Source organism: Xiphias gladius, chromosome 1 (assembly GCF_016859285.1).
Source record: "Xiphias gladius isolate SHS-SW01 ecotype Sanya breed wild chromosome 1, ASM1685928v1, whole genome shotgun sequence".
NCBI lineage: Eukaryota > Metazoa > Chordata > Actinopteri > Istiophoriformes > Xiphiidae > Xiphias > Xiphias gladius.
In genome coordinates this window covers 34,284,209-34,301,000 of record NC_053400.1, presented here as the reverse complement: position 1 = coordinate 34,301,000, position 16,792 = coordinate 34,284,209, and the positions used below count along the sequence as shown (strand labels likewise).

The following is a 16,792-nucleotide window of genomic DNA, read 5'->3' as shown; positions in this document are numbered from 1 at the left end:
AATTTGTTGACACTGTTTTTTCAATTAAAAGTTTTAGTCTTTTGATATTTTATATTTAACGCACTATGAACGTCTCCTACTTAGTAAGTGCTGTCAGTGTATCAAAGCCAGATAAGTCTTATTTCTCTGCTTCCATTGTGCTGCCCCAAATACTCATTACAGCGCCAAATGTGGATTAATCCGCCGCTGAAAATAGTCCCCATCAAATGTGCTAATTCCTCCTGTTTGTGGGATAAACTTCAGCAGTGACAGGTAAGTAAAGAAGCCTGCAGATCAACTCTCTCCAGATAATGGAAAGTGTTTTTGGTCGGTGGTACTGGTACTTCCAGGTGCAGTGCACAGTGTGTGGAGCTGCTTCAGTTGCAACAGCAGTGTGTCAGTTGTGTTTGGCTGCTGGTGATAAGCTTCTACTCTTTCATGTGTCGCTGTCTGAGGTGTCAGCGAACGTTATTGCGGTTAGACAGGAAACATCTACCAGGAGCTCTGTGTGTTACTGAGGCGCGTGTGTGTGTGTGTGTGTGTGTGCCTTTTTACTCTCAAAGTGTGTATGGATTATACTTTTGTCATTTTAGACTGTTAACCTCAGCTCCAGTGTGATTAGATGGGGCATGTGCACAGTTTTAGAATACAACTGAAATGAGTTTTAAAGGAATAGTTTGATATTTATTCAACATATTTGCTTTTTTATCGGTGACAGTTAGATGAAAAAAAAGCAGGGGGGGTCATACAACCCCCCAGTATAATGGGAACATGGTTGATAGGATATAAAGCTCACTTCTAGAGCTTTATATCCTATCAGTGAGCTTCGGACCTTGTGGTCATATTGTGTTGTCAATAAAGTTAATCAGCTTACTGTCCACAAGTCAAAGAAAAAGCTGAATTTTACTGATTAACTGCTCGACTGTGCTAAACCCATGTTACCCAGATTGATTATCAAGACTTGTTTTTGGTTAATTAGTGTAATAGTGCATCACAGTGGTTCCATAGTGTAGCGGTCATCACGTCTGCTTTACACGCAGAAGGTCCTGGGTTCGAGCCCCAGTGGAACCAAAGCTCTGCCTTATGACAGAGTCAGCAAATGTGAGGTTGTGCTGTGATCGGAGAGGAATTCTAACATATAATCAAACTGTGTTCGCTGCAGGCTAATGTGCAGTGGGTACTTTCGTTACCTATCACAAGAGAGTTTCACGTCACGTTGGTTATAACACTCATTTTAAGATTTCCATTTCAGTGTCAACCTGACTGAAAGCTCCGGAGCAGCAAGAACCTTTTTAACACACAGCTTAGGTAACAAACTGGAGCTGTGGAGTTGGAAAGACATGGCTGCTTTTACCAGGAGGGTCCAATGAAAGACACTGGCCACTTGTATAATGGGAAACGTAGGAAACGGCGGTTTGGGAGTGTGACCCATACCAACGACTAAAAGTCAGGATGTCTCCATCTGTGCGGCACAAATTTGGACCATTCCTTCCTTCATATGTCTTTTGTGAGGCCCCCGACTTTATGAAAGTGAAATATTAAGTTGTTGTAATGCCCTTTAAAGAGAATAAACAAGAGGACATGACCGAGGAGGGCCGCTGTGGTTTGTGATGATATTTCATGCTATGCCTACATATCAATGAAACTCAAAACTAAATCCTTGTTAAAACGCTAATCAACACAAGTGCATATATCTGCTGTTTTACTGCTTAGTGACGGCAAGTAAAATAGAGATAAATTATCTAGAAGTACGTTAAAATGTACTGGGAATATGAATTGTTGTTCGTAAGCAACTTCTAATGTTATGTTAGATAATTTTTCCTCCTTCCTACATGTTGTCTTATAACTTATGCCATCTTTTCTGCGTTGCGTTTCTAAAGAGGATTCTGTCATCCTCAGCGGCAGCAGTGTTACTCACTTCCTCTTGTCATTTTAAAACAAGTCACAGATAGTTCACGCACATCTCTCCGTCTAATCCTTAAATCTCATTTTATCTCCACCATCTTAAATCCTCAGTTCATTTGATGCTGCGGGTGACTGGAGGCAGCGAGAGGAAGGGTGTTTCTTCTTTTTTTCTTTTTGTTTTGATCTCCCTGATGAGCAGCAATGAAATGACTTTGGCGGCTGCTGCTAATGCACTATAATTGGTATGAGGATCCGCTTGCTCTGAACAATTAAAAGAAGCAGAAGCTGTAATCTCTGCCGAGGCTCTGAGGGAGACAGATTCTCTCTATCTCTGTTGTCAGCCTGCTGTGTTTTACGTCTTTCAGAGCTTTAAAACAGATTTCAGACACAGTGAAGCAGCAGTGACAGAAGTTTTTGACAGCGCAGGCTGTACCTGCTGCTGCCTGGAGGACTAAACTCTTGTCTTTCTCCTGTCAGTTGTGTATTTGGAAAGATAAAGTGTCCGTGAGCAGACTGGCACCTGACACAGCCTCAGTTTCAGTTTGCAAGCTGTCTGGATGTGAGCACAGGTGGGTCCACCTGCTGGGGATTGCTGCCTGACGCACCTCCGGTAGGGGCGCCTCTCTGCCGCGCCCTGCAGCCCTAGGATCCTTGCTCTCTCCAGGCCTTGTCCTTTCTTCGAAGCCAGAGCCAGAAGCTCCCTCGTTCTGCCTCCCCAGCCAGGTCTTAGAGAGCCGTGTTAAGCTTGGAGCCTGTGATCCCAAGAGACTGCAGGAACCACGGGGTGGATGTTCCAGTGTAGCATTTGCAAACCAACTTCCACGGGACAAGTGAACGCCCTCCACCCTGCCTGTGAGCACACAGCCGACTGCTCTTTGCACTCCTTGCTCCTGCGGCCTCCGTTCCCTCTTCAGCCACAATGACAATCCTAGTAGAGGTGGACCAGAGCACGATTTCTGGCCGTAGGTAGGTTGTGGTGATCTCTCGTGGGAACGTCAACTGTTCCACTCACCTTTGGGTGAAAGAAGAGGCCACTCCCTCATGCTACTACTCTGACCTTTGCCCCCTTGCCGGACGAACTGGATCAGCCTGTATGATGTTGCAGGGCTGGTCCTGTTGGCTTCTAGCCTGCGCGCCTCCAGGATTTCAGCTAGCTTACGCAGGACCCGGTCGTGGCACCATCCAGGCCATCTAGGATGTGCTGTAAGCTCGGGCTGCCTGCAGACTTGGCAGATCTCCTGTGAGTCGTAGCAGAGGTTCGGGTTCCTGGGACTGGGCAGGGTATCATACGTGGCCCTGATAAGGAAGCTCAGCCTAGCTTGGGCCATCCTCCACATATCCGCTCACGTAACAGCTGTGTTTATCACAGCTTCCCAGCTGTGGGTTGTCCAGCTCCCTTGCTGCTGTTGGCTTGCAGCTCTGATTTTATAGCTCTCCTCTTCCATCTTCATAACTTCAGGGTTCACAAAGTCTTTCCATTCCCTCCCTGTGGCTTTGGACCACAACTCAGGTGCTGTCCCCCATCCAAAACCGCCCCTGCCTACGTAGCTACAGCAATCCAACAATCTCCTGGTGTTTCTGTCAATCGAGGGCCTGGTCTAGTCTCTGCATTGCATTCCACTTGCATCCTGTACGAACTTGGGCCTCGGTGTTTTGAACAGACGGGTCGGATGATTCTTTCAGCTGGAACCCAAGCTTCGCCTTTTCCTGCTTGTAGCTCAAGCTAATGGATTTCAGTGGAAGCTTCAGGGTGTTTCTCCGAATCAGTGCCGTTTGGAAAGACACTGAGGAAGGCCCAGCCATTTACGGATGTATGTTGGCTTATGAGTCATGAAGCCAGGTCTTTAAAAGGTTTAAAAATGTCTTGAATTCAGTTGGACAAAGATCAGGCCTAAAACGTCCCCTTTGGAGTTTGCCTGTACACAGAGTTCTGTTAAAATTCAATGTTTCTTACAAAAACCCACTGTGAGAATCCTTTAAGTCCAACACATTGCATACTTTTTCTTCCTCATGAAACAAGAAAGATGATTTATAAATAATCGTGACATCGGCGTTTGCCAGTAGCGCTCTCTTTCTTTCCTTCATTCGTGGCGTGTTGCACAGTTTCTCGTCACGTTACCAACACCGTGATCATCAGTGGACCAATCTGACACCTTCGACGGGATTATGTCTCACATTCCCCACGTCCTCATGTTCACTCGTGTGCAAGCGCGTATACAAAGAAAACAAGGGACCTGCTGACCTTTAAAGGTTAGATTTTCTCCACATCAGTCCAGTCTCTTCAGGTAGTTTCGTCACTCCAGCATGTGTTCAGTTGCTTCAGTTGAAGTCTACAGTTTGAGTTTAGATCATTGAAGAGTGCCGGCTGTGGTCGGAGACGGAAACCTCTGAGGTAAAATGAAAATAAAAAACTGCGCAGGCGGAGTTGAAAGAAATGACATTGACAAATTAGAATAAAAGCAAAAAACTTTTCAGGGTTGCTCGTTTTCCTCCAGAAATGTCGTCTTGTCAAGGTGAAAAGCGCATAAACAACATGCTGCAGGAAGGTTGTGCTGTCGACATGCCCGGTGCCTGGCAATAAAGGGCTGGAATATGATCCCAGGAAGTGTTCTTGTCCTCTGGACAACACGTGACACTAGTCTTTTAAATGCACAGATGCAGACATGTTTTCAGGCAGGGACTTTCAGCCAGAAATGTTTCATAGACTACAGCTCCAATATTTCAGTCAAACACAACTTCGTCAATGTCAGATTTAACACATATCCAGTACTTGGGAGAGTAAGTGAAATACATAACAAAAGTTCACAGTTGACTGAAAAATACATGAGCAGGGAGTGTTTGTGGAGTGATCTAGTGGAGGGGGGTCGTTTTCCGAGCCGCTTCTCCGTCTCAGAGAGCTCTTTCTTCGGCATCCTCATTTTCAGCTCAGCTCAGCTCGTTGTGAGCAAATGTTTTTCTCCTCCATCCATCAAAGCCCGCAGGGATCCACTCACCACGTCGACTGCTTTTCTTGTTAATGCCTCCTCCCTCCAACGGGAGGCCGGGCCAGTTGAACCCGGCAGGGAAGCTGCTTCTACGTCCCTCATGTGTTTCCATATGTTGCTGCTTTCTGCTCAGCTCCACTGATGAATAATGGAAGACAGCAAGACGACAGAAACCCCCCACGATTCCAATACATTCTGAATAAACAGTTTTGGTCAAGAATTTTGGGCTGCAACTCACAATTATTTTAATTATCGATTAATCTGTCTGAAACCTTTGTGATTAATCATTTATTGTTAGTCTCTAAAATGTCAGAAAACAGATGTCTTGTGTTGTTTGAATGTTGTTTGACCAGCAGTCCTAAAATGAAAAATATTCCGTTTCCAGTGATATAAAACAAGGAAAAGCAACAAATCCTCACATTTGAGAGGCTGGAACCAGAGGATGTCTGGAACTTTAGTTTCATATTAACATCAGTTAAACTGTGACTTTTTAGGAGAGTTAACTGTCAGTTTTAAAATCGAAAGCTTCACACACAGAGCAAAAGTTGTTGAGTTTTTTTTTCCCATGAGATTATTTCATTTTCTTTGGGTTTTCTGAAGTATTGCTGGGATATTCTTCTTTTCAGTTTTATCAGCTATGACCAGCCTCTCCAACAGCAGGTTGTGCATTGAACAGTGGGACGACAATGTCCATCAAAACCAGACTCAAAAATAGAGAGAGATTTCAGTCTGTATGCCGGCATGTTAAAGAATACGTCATCATTTATTTACTGTATTTTTAATGTTTCACGGGTCCAATTGAAGAGCCGCCCTGCGTGGGTGGAGGAAATTAAATATGTGTTTAAGGTTTAATAACTTTTTAAAGGCGAATTCCTGTTACTCTACACCTGGTTCTCTGTTTCCCTTTCGTCCCTCCCTCTTCCACACCGAGCCTTTGCTTTGTCCAGTTGGTGGGATATTGACAGATTGACACCCAGCTAAAGAGACCTGAGCAATTTTCTTCTTCCAGTTTTGTGTTGGGATTTGTTTAGAATAAACGCAGGAAAAAGAAAAGGGTGGAGTGAGTTTTTTCGTGAGCAGTGCTAAGAGCTCCACTTACAGAGGCTCAAACTACCTGATCCGGACAATTCAAACGCCTCACGTCACCTTAATCTCCGACAAACAAAATAATGACGTACAAACATCTAGAAATGTATTTTGAAATTGAAGTCCAACCTCAGTCATCCTCTTTAGTGCATCAGATACGTTTCTCAGGCTGCTTTTCATTTTCCCATCGATCGTATTCTGAGGGAGGTTGAAGACACTCTAACATGTTTGATGCCTCCTTTGTTGTCGTCAGTAACTGCTCTGCTGTCCAGAACCGAGCGCGTGAGACTGCAAACGTCCCGCAGAGTGAATCCCCGGCCGTCCTCGGTCACCGTCGCCCCCTCTCCTTTCAGCGGTGAGCTGCAGGTTCTGGGTCAGTGTGTCAGTGTGCGATATGCCGTGACAGACTGCAGAGAGACTGAGTCTGAGCAGACTGAAGAGGAGGAGAAGGAGCAGTTCGCTGAATTAATCACCAACTGCTGATCACAGCGCAGTTTAAACCATCATGTGATACCACAGACGGACGTTACACTTCTGTAAAACAGGGCTCGACTTTACCACGACAGTGACGCAACCGCAGACTTGTTGCATCTGCAGTCCTGATGTGGTCTGTTGTTTATGCAGCTGTAAAACAGGACAAAAATCTGCGGCTGTTCACTGTAGACACACAAAACTCTGATTTATCTGAGACACAGTCCTCCAGGAGGGGAGCCTCATTCAGAAAGTAACTTAAGAAGTCTCCGTTGGCTGTGTCAGCTGGTATCCACGAGGCTCGCGACTTAACGTGTCAGACATAAGGGTGGATTACTGAACGGGCCTACTGGGCACAGGTCCAGGGGCCCAAAGGGTCACGGGGGCCCTGCTCTGCAGCCTCAACATTTATTGTTTGAAAGAGCTCAATGAAATGTTTTGGTTTTGCTCCTGATCATGATCAGTCTTTGTAATACTGGGTATCTGCCAACCCAATACAATCCAATCTTTGTTTTATTCGACCATTTCCTTCCTATCACAGGTGCACTCTTCGGTATCATTCCAATACCGGAGAGCACAGCAGCTCTGCTTTTAGAAAACAGAGCCTACAAAGAGACACGAAACGTCTACAGAGGGATGTAAGACTACAAAGAGACAAAAAATGACCAGAGATGCAAACAACGTTTCTGCTATTTAAACGTCTCGGTTTCATTTCGTTCATCCCAGTTACTTCAAAGAGATGGTTCTCTCTTCCTCAGGTTGTGGTGGTGATTCGTGTCATTTCTCGCTACACCCAGCCGCCAGCAATTTTCAGAGGTTTTCTGTGTTTCTTGGAGATAAAGCAGCTTCTCCTCCTCCTCCTGCGGCCTGGAGTTGAAAAGGGCAAGACTAATGAATATTCTAATCTGGCCTAGATTCCACGATAAGGCCTCGTAGGTGCTTGAAGACGGCGCCTGTTATTATATCTTTGAAATATGAAGTGTGTGCAGGCAGGATTCATTTTTAGAGGCAGTCAAAGGTCGCTGCAGATAAATGACGACCCCTGCTGGATCTGGAAAAAGAGCAAGTGTTTTTCTGCTGAGGAGGGTTTTTGCAGCCGCATTAAATCAAGTTCTTTTCCGGGTCAGCGTTCGATGATCAGGGAAATCAACTGGATTTACTTCTACCTGTCTCTTTGTTTTCCTTCCTCGGCAGTGTGTGTGGCTGGCGGCGCATCACTCAGGGTTTCTCAGTAACACCACAGAACGCCCAGTGTTCGCTCCGAGTCATCTGACGGGAAACAGATCAGATCGTGAGGGTGTAAAGCATCAGATGGGAGTGTTGTCCGACACCATCAGGAGCAGATTCAGGTTCACGGAGGGCCACATGTTGTGAGGCGGTGTCAGCAGCAGGATCCTTTGTGCAGGTGTTTCTGCCCCTGGTGCTGCAGAGTCTGGATCTGCGACTGCAAACCACCTACTGCCCCAATGATCCTGCTCAACACCCACTGCTTCAGTTATTAGGATTATCATTACTATTATTATATTTAGTTGTATTAGTTTATTATTCGCCTTATTATTGTAATTATTAGTTTTATTATTAGTCTCTGGAACCTGTACTGTGCTATGTCCCCCCCCCCCTTTCTCTCTCAATCCAGATTTGGCGCAATATAAATAAAACTGAACCGAACTGAATTGAATTGAGTTGAATTGCCGCTGGAAACTGGCTCACAGAGACGCTTCACCTCCTCCACGATATTTACACAACACTTAATCCACTTTCTGAGATTTCTACCAAGACTGTCTCCTCCAGAAGGACGATGTCATTGGCTGTTCACACATCTTACAGTTTATTACAGCTGGGACTTTTCTCTCATAGTCTCGTCCATCATTCCTGTCAGAGACAATAGCTTTGGACTCGATAAGGTAACCGACCCCTTGCCAAGCAATATAAAGTTTAAATATAAAAGGTGGCAGATTTGTCATTGAAATTCAAAGTCCTTCCTGAAACAGTTGCTCCTTGATTTCATTCAGAAGTAAACACAAGCAGCTTGTTATTTCTAGCTAGCAACCGTTGATTAACATTAATACTGTATGTGGGTGGTTGAAAACTCCTGCTGACTTTTTCAGTGTTTCCAGCTCAGGGGTTTTAAAAGGAGAACCCTGTGCTGATATTAAATACATGATAATGGAAATAGTTGGTACATTAAAGAAGACTGAGGCTGAAGCTAGAAGGTCCCCAGGCCAGAAGTCAGCAGAAGGTTAGCCTTGGTGTTATTGTACAGTATAGAGTACAAACAGACCGGGGATTAAAATGTTACTTCGTTCTAATGTACCTGTGTTTGGCCGCCTGCAATAAGAAAACATACTTGGACAAGAAAGACAGAGGTTCGCTTTTGGTTTCCCGTTCTCGGGTAACATCAGCTGCTGCTGCTGGAGAGTAAACTTCCCCAAGTCCAGAACAGGGCAGAGCTGATACATTAGCCTAATGTCTGATATGCTGGTGGGAATTAGTAGCCATGTACTCTTCCTACTGATACTTGCTAATAATACTCTGCATCTCTACCTGAGTAGGATTTTCAATGCAGGACTTTTACTTTTAATGGAGTATCTTTTTTTTACATTGTGGTGTTGGTACTTCTCCCTAAAAATGAATCAGAATCTAATCAGAAAGTGCTCTATAGTTCTCTCCCAGCATGCCCTGGAAACAAAAACAGTACCCGGCATCATGAACCAGCTGCTGTGATTGTGATGCCCTCAGGGGGCGGTCATCACGCTCCCATATACCTATAGGCAGAAACATGTAAAGAGGGTGACAGTAGAAAAAAGGTTGCTTCAATCCATCACGGTTGTTTTCTCCCCTCTAGTTTTTAATAAACTGTTAAGCTCGTTCCACTGTTTATATTAAAATATTTCCTGGACAGTTTGAGGACAAACACAAAGACTCTTATTTTCCACTTTAACACCACATCGTCCTGTTCGTCCTTCGGGAGTCAGCTGGAGGTAAACTGGCAATTTAAAAGCGATTCCTCAGAGCTGAAGGAGCAGCAGCAGCTCTTCTTCAGACTCCAGCGAAAATCCATTAAATGTGACCAGAAGACACAGAGGGACTAAAGAAATGCCTCTCTGCCATTAAACAGACTGAGAGAGCGCCCTCCAGCTAACCATGGGTTAAATTAGAAAGACTGCTTTTCACCATCAGAAGTGTTGGCCAGAGCTTTGCTACGAGGTTCCAGCTCTTACATTGCACATCTATACCTCCCAGTTCAACTGGTTCTGTTCACTACAGCGACAGTATGAAGAAATAGTAGCTTGCTATGAAGACATCAACAGGTTTAAATATGCAGATGTTTACTGTACGAGACCAGAACAAGCTGAGAGAGCAAGTGAGGAATGAGTGTTTTTTGTTTGAATAGAGGAAGAGCGTTTGCACACAAGCTTCTTTTGCTCGGTATAGTCAAAGCTGCTCTTTCCTCTAATGAAAGCCACAGAATGAGACCAAAGCAAACCCTGCAAAGCTGGATTTGACCTGGAAGTGAATGGTCATCCCGTTAGGCTTCTGAGTACTTACTCAATCCTCCACACTGAGCTCCCTCCTGTGTTCCCTGTCCTTGTCCAAGTTAAGTTCATCTTGGCGACCTCGTCCGTCACACTTTTGCGCCAGGAAAGTTTTCTTTCCCAACTCTGGGATGCGTTCCGCCTCCTTTCAAAGCACACGGCCCGGCCATCGCAGTAGCCTCTGCCTTACGTCACTGATGATGTTCGTGCTGTTGGTTTTTCTGTATAATTCCAGTGTTATGATTTTGTTTGGCCACTCCAGTGGCTCCTTGGGTTTTTCTGTCGACGCTGCCATAGCTACACCGTTTATGTAGTTGTTTTCATGGCCTGAATGAGGAACAACCGTTCTCAGCCAGCCCATCGATAGTCACTTCTTTCCTCTTATTTCCTCTCACTCTCTGAGAGTTCAGACGTTCTGTGTTCCATGTAGAGGTCTTCACGGATTCACTTGGTTCTGAGGACCCAAGACCTGACCCGGGACACAGGTCAAACCGAATCCAAATTCTCGTCTGTGTATCGATGTGTCCAATACTCGAGTGGATCCAATTGGACCCTGGGGTTGCAGCATCAGCTCCGATCTCGCCGTTTGTCACAGTCTCCACAGGAGGAAACAGTTTCGGATGAGGCAGAAAATGAGAACTTTGAAGTTCACAGCTCAACAGAGCTTTGTTCTGACAAGGGATGTGAAGCCAAACTTATTTTAGGAAAATCCAGGTGGGCTACAGAATGTTTTATTGTTGGTGCAGGAGGTGGAAACAGGTCTTGTCTTTGAATAATATAAACAGATTATTTTAGTTTCTGTGCCTGTTCATTTGTTCTCAGGATATTATTAATATATTGCTGCTCTTTTGCACCAAAGCTGCTTGTTAATCGATCCTATTAACGGATAGATTTTCACGCTGCTGCTTCTGGCGTTTGTGCTCTCTCTCTGTTGGGTCTGTTTGGGTCGACAGCATTTTGGATCAGGTCTAATTATTCTCGGGTCTGGCTGTGCTTGGGTCCCTCTCGGATCAGGCCTCTCTTTTTTGAATATTAATTTATTTTCCAAAAAGATCAGGTTTGGGTTTTTCCATGGGTCTGTTTTGGATCAGGTCCAAAAAGTTTGGATCCGTGAAGACCTGTAGGTCCATGATGCAGGCCGATCTTTGTTTTTGGCTCCAGCAGTCTCTTACACATCCCTGGCTTCCAGCATTGGTTCACCATCACGGTCTTACAGTCATTCAAGACTGTCCTCAGGTGATGAAAATCCGCTGAAGGCCTGCTGATTGTTTGGCAGCTCTTTGTAGCTCCCATAACAGAAGAATTTTTTCATGGGGTGACGTTGTTGGCGCCATGCCCGACCCCCCAACCTGGATGGCCAGAGTGCTGTCTTTTGTCAGGCCCCTCACCTCCGGCTGGGCTGAACCTGCAGGGACCTAAACTCCCGCCCACCTAGCTCTCAGAGCTTACCTCATGAATACCTCTCTAAGGCTTTAGAGCTCAAGATCTGACAAAACTGGGTTTGTTATTTTAAACTGGAAGCGCGCATGTAATTGTGTTGAAATGAACAAATAAAATGAAACTTCTTTTCTCCCGCGATCAGACGGTGTAGTGATGAGAAATATGAGGCTCAGGTGTCTGCTCAAATCCAGCCGAGACATTAGAGACTAGTTAGAAAAGAAAATGCGCATATTACAAGCCTTTTGTTGTCCTCAGGTGACTGGAAGGACTGAACAAGGCTGATTGACTTTGTGCGTGCGTGAGGTGGCAGACAACCAGATGGCTGATGGGAGGAGACTCGCCAGGAGAAGTGAACTGTTCCGATGGCGGTGGCTGGAGGAGGCATACATAATACACATATATTTACTCCAGGACGTTATCTGAGTTTATTTTGATGATTTAAATATGGGTAAAAATTCAGATACAAAAATCCAAATACAGAAAAAGCATTAAAATCTGGTTTTAAAAACCAATTTGAGGATCACCCTGCTTTTTCCTGCTGCAGATCTCATCCTGATCACACCGAGCGGCATCTTGTTTTAAAACCAATTCACCGTAGTTACAATGATTTTAAGAAAAAGTATCAAACCAAGAAGTATTACGCTTTGCAGACAGCCCAAAGGACGCTCGCCCCACTTCTTACTTATTGTTTTCATCATTTTGTAAAAAGTTCTGCTGTTTGAAACCATCTGTTTCTTTTTAAACTGTGCTTTGTCTAAATTGTCTCTTTACAGTGTTTTGCGACGTGTTTATCTTTAAGTGTGTGTATTCTCAAATGAACATTATGCTAACGTTGCGGTACTACAGCGCTGAGAACAGGCTGACATGTGACTGGGCTTTAGACGAAAGATGTAATTAAGTGCTTCTGTCTGAAATCATCCTGTTGAAACGTTAAAGATTGTTTTGCTCTCAACGGTAACGACGGAGAGTTTTGAATTTGCTACCGCTCTGATTCCCACCTGTGACTGGCTTCTTCTCCAGAGCAGCGGTTCCAGAGGCTCGTGGGTATTTTAATATTTAGACGCAACATGATTTCTCAGAAATGAAGTTGAACTAATTCACACTGGTGGCCATAGCATAAACCTGTAGGGTTTTTCCGTGTTTCTGTGTTCAGTAACACTCAGGATATCGTGTGACAGAAAACAGTGGAAATGGGAATACAGAACAGGGCAAACACTACTGGAACCAGCAGCCCGTCCCACAAGGTCAAAACGAGCGAATCACTGAGGTCCCGGACAGATTTTTGCCACAGGACTGTCCGCTCTCATCTCTTTCTGAAAATACAAAGCCTGCTCCGGGTTTTACCTTCCATATTCCATATTCAAGACAAATCCACCTCACTACAGCAGTTGATAGAAGAAATCCAAACCTTCATGATTTTAACAAAGTCAAACAATGTTTACTTTATAAATATTTATACAAAAAAACCAGCGCAGCAGAGCGCGTCATACGCCGTCGTTACTGGGTTTCATCCATCCAGCTGTAACATCACCAACACTCTTCTAAAGTCATTTTCCAGCTTTTTAGCTGGAAAAACTTCTACAGTTCTCACTTTCCCCCTGCTATTACAGACATGTGAACTAACCACCGACTCAACGTGCTCGTGGACTCGCTTCTGTCGAGTGAATGAGTGAATGAGTGAGGTTTGCTTCCCTCTGGGACAAAACCCAGGAGTTCTGGCTTCACTTCAGATCTCTGTACAGTGCAGAAAGCACAAGGTGTCGTGTGCCCCACGATAAACCGAAAAACCTGGGTGACAACAGAAAAAGCAACACTTTCCATATGATCTGCAGCTCAACATGATGATTGTAGCCCTTTTTTCTGTCTTGCAGGTTTGTCAGCAGCTGTGAAGAAGACACACACATGTAAGTTCACTGTTTTCTGTTCCTATCATCAGCTGTTAGTTGGTTTAGCAGCTTGAAAATCACCTCGCGACGCCTGGTTAATTTTGGTTTGATGGGTGTTGGGTCGTCATCACCGGTGCTCCCGGCTTGTCCGGCTGCTAAGACAGTGACTGCTTCCTGTGGACTTGGGGGTGAAAGAGGTGTGTAGGTTGCAGGTTGTGAGTCCAGGAGATGTGCTGACTTCCCAGAATCCTTAGCTCTGGGGCAGGCCTGTTTATTTTTACAGCGATGTGGTTGTTAATTTGGATAATTGATCGGCAGATGAATGCGTGAGGCGTCTCAGCTGTTGATTGGCAGGTGCAGTTGGAGGTGATGGTCGTAGATATGAAATCGTGTTCACAGTGAGGTCTGTGGATTATCCTGAGTAGTTAACAGCCTGTTTGTCAGACGTATAGTAATATTCCAGAGCTTTTAGCACCATAAACTGACTTCCATTCCCCATAGATGTTTTATTTTGGGAGAACTGACCCTGAAAGAACTCGAAGGCAGGTGGTCTCAGCTGAACTCAAAGACATTTAGTGGATGAGTTTCAATGCGGTTTCTGGTGTCTGCGGTTCACTGAAAGTTTATTTTTTCCCCATTAGAACCAGTTCCATCCTGCACGTTAGGATGGATAACGAATGCGAGATCCCGCTGCGGTTGTCTGTTCACGGGATGATTGGAGGGAGAAACGCCGATCCTCCAGGTGCTGCGGAGGATTTTCCAAACAACTCGTAACATGCTGCTGAGAATCTATGGCCTGGGTCTGACGAGGGGAGGCGGAGAGCTCCGCTGCCAGCCATCGAGCCTTTCGAGGCGTAAATCATCCTCCTGTTCTGCCAATTTGGAGGAAGAATGAAGCTCCTGCTGCTCCTCATTTTCCCCTCTCTGTTGGCAGGAGTCGTTTCTCGCCCGAAGCCTGAGTGACTTCAGCACGCGGATATTTACTCAGCCTGGCTGTTTTCGGGGAGATTAATCGTTTTCACTGATGCTCAGCGGCTCAGTCGGGATTTGTTTTATGAAGCTGAGTGAGATGTTGGGTGAAGTTCCCTGTTAGCTCGAGCTGCACTTCAGTCCTTTCAGTTACTGCTGAAATACGGCTTGTTTCATTTTTTTTTGTAAGGGAACCTTGTGTTTTTATCTACTGCACAGATAGACAGGAAGAACATGGGAGCAGGAGAGACATCTAAATACATCCTGTTATTGCGGAGCTGAAGTTAAACTGGTTTCTAAAGTTAGAATCGTTAAGATTTTTATCGGAGATGTCCAGATCACGCTGCCGCTAACGTTTGCCTGGCTTGCTTCTCTGAAAACTTGTGATCCAGACGTTCAGGAGGTTTTTAGCAGGATGTCTCCTCCCCTCCAAACAAAATGACCCGGTCGTTAAAGTCGGTAAAAACAATGACAAAAGCAGTTTTACCTCGAACCAAGCCGCCTGCAACGTTTGCTCAGCTTCTTTATGTGATAACTTGACTGAAATGACTCAAATCCTTCATCCAGTTAAAATTTATAGTTAAAAATGAACAAGATCTAAAAAGTGGTAATGGTAACAATGTGGCTTAAAAGTGGATAAAAGTCCATTTTGACCGCTTCTGGCAGACACCTACAACGCTGACGCATGTACAAAGGGGATAAGACGCCACTGGCAGGCGACCAAATGAAACGAACCGTTACCTTGATTAAAATGATGGATTTCTGCGCTTTCAGGAAGGACCACACATCATTCTGTGCGTCACTGCAGCTGAACATGATTATGGAATCAAATGAAAGTCTTCACTCTGGTCATTTTGTAGTTTGTTCTGTTGAAGCTGATCAGCAGCCATGACTGCGTGTTATGTAGAAATCGTCCAGTGTGTGAAACTGCTCAGACAGAGCCTTTTGTTCGTTGTTCATGTTCTCGGCTGAGGAGTGTCTTTAGACTTGTGCTGCTGGATGGATGAATGGATGGATGTGATTGGTGGACACATTTTCTCTGAAGCTGCGTCTCTCCGCTTCTGCTTGCCGTGTTGACCTCTGTTATCTTCCTCTTTGGTTACTTTTTTGTTGTTTGTTTTCTGGCTTCTTTCACACCTCCCTCTTTCCTTTTCATGTGTACTCAGTGTCTCCTCTCCCTCTGTTTCTTTGAACTGTTTGTTTTGCTAACCACAGTGAATCGGGGGGGCAGCGCAAACACGCCATTTGGGGTTTTTTTTTTGCGTGTGCTTATGTCATGATGCGTCCATTATGATGCTGCTCTCTCTCTCTGTCCTGATGAGGAAAACTGTACTAAACCACGAAACAAACACACCGACATAAAGGAACTGTTTCGCAAAGTCTTCCTTCTTCTGACTCCGTGACCCTCGAATACAACTGCACTAGTTCAGATACGGTATCGTAGTTTCAGAACCAAAAGTATTTAATTTGATAGCTTACACGTAGAAACAGCCTTCCACAAGAGATTGACTTTTTTTAGACACACGGCGGAGAGACTTCAGGGATGGCAATCTGTCCGCGGCTCCATCCCTTTGGTTCACGGTGGAGTTATGAAATTATTTCTTGCATAGCGACCTCGCCATGACAACAAGACTTCAGGAAGTCACGGGCCACCGTTCGCCAAGAAATAGCTACACACAGTTCCACGGAAAACCACAAGCTGTTGGTTTGACAGTCCTGTCGTGTACGAATTTAACAAGCAAGACATAACAACATACAAAATGTTACTTAGTCAGATGTAGAGGTGTTGGCAGGTGGAACTTTCCAGCTTTGCACTAGACACATAAAAATGAGATCCATATCTTTTTTTCCTCTAACTCTCGGGGAGGAATCGAAGGTAACACCTGGTAGGATCAGGTGTCTAAGGGGCCAGCATGCACCATCCAAACCTTGTCAGACGGTCAGATTACGTTGGAAACCCCCTGCTCCCACACCTTTCTGATGTCAGATAAGACAGGTCCGTGTCCATCCATTTCTATCAACTATTTAAAGATAAATACCCCACTTACTCTTGTTTAATGAAATGAGTAAATGTTCATTCACAAATCTGTTTTTTTAGGGTGAAAAACAGATTTATTAACAAACCCAGACAAACAGCCTATCGGAGCTGTCGCTTCCTTGCCCTTTCTTCTCATTGGCTGACAGACGTGTCAGTCAGAGGGGCAGGACAGGGGAGGGCGGGGCGGACTGATGACGTCACCGTCACATGGATCCTCATGCTGTGCAGCAGCAGCCCAGGATGTCAGAGCTGAGAGGGGGCTGCTGCTGAGCACACAGAGGATTCTCCTGCTACTGTTTCCTCCATGAGTCTGGATCATAAATATGTATTTTGTCATTTCTGCCATGAAAGGTAAGAATTAGAAACTGTGTGTGTGTGTGTGTGTGTGCGCGCATGGCAGACCAACTGTTTCATGACGATTATCTCCTGAATTCCTTCTCATTTCAGTTCTCAGGTTTTCTTTCTGTGCTGGTCACTTGAGTTCAATCAAAGATGTGT

The 16,792-nt window shown here is 44.9% G+C and overlaps 1 protein-coding gene and 1 non-coding gene across 4 annotated transcripts in view; both read left to right on the top strand.

Moving 5' to 3' along the window:
* LOC120783806 (nuclear receptor ROR-alpha A-like) overlaps window positions 1-16,792 on the top strand; it is an 87,540-nt gene that overhangs the window by 46,115 nt on the left and 24,633 nt on the right. The window contains exon 2 of one of the 3 annotated variants that reach the window (XM_040117092.1): window positions 13,273-13,305. In XM_040117092.1, coding sequence (XP_039973026.1) covers window positions 13,273-13,305 — 33 coding nt within the window. Of the gene's footprint in view, window positions 1-13,272; window positions 13,306-16,493; window positions 16,646-16,792 lie in introns of those variants that run through there. The other 2 variants (XM_040117181.1, XM_040117267.1) reach the window with 2 other exon arrangements.
* Window positions 978-1,050, top strand: trnav-uac. Its single transcript has one exon. It is a non-coding gene; the product is annotated as a tRNA-Val (tRNA).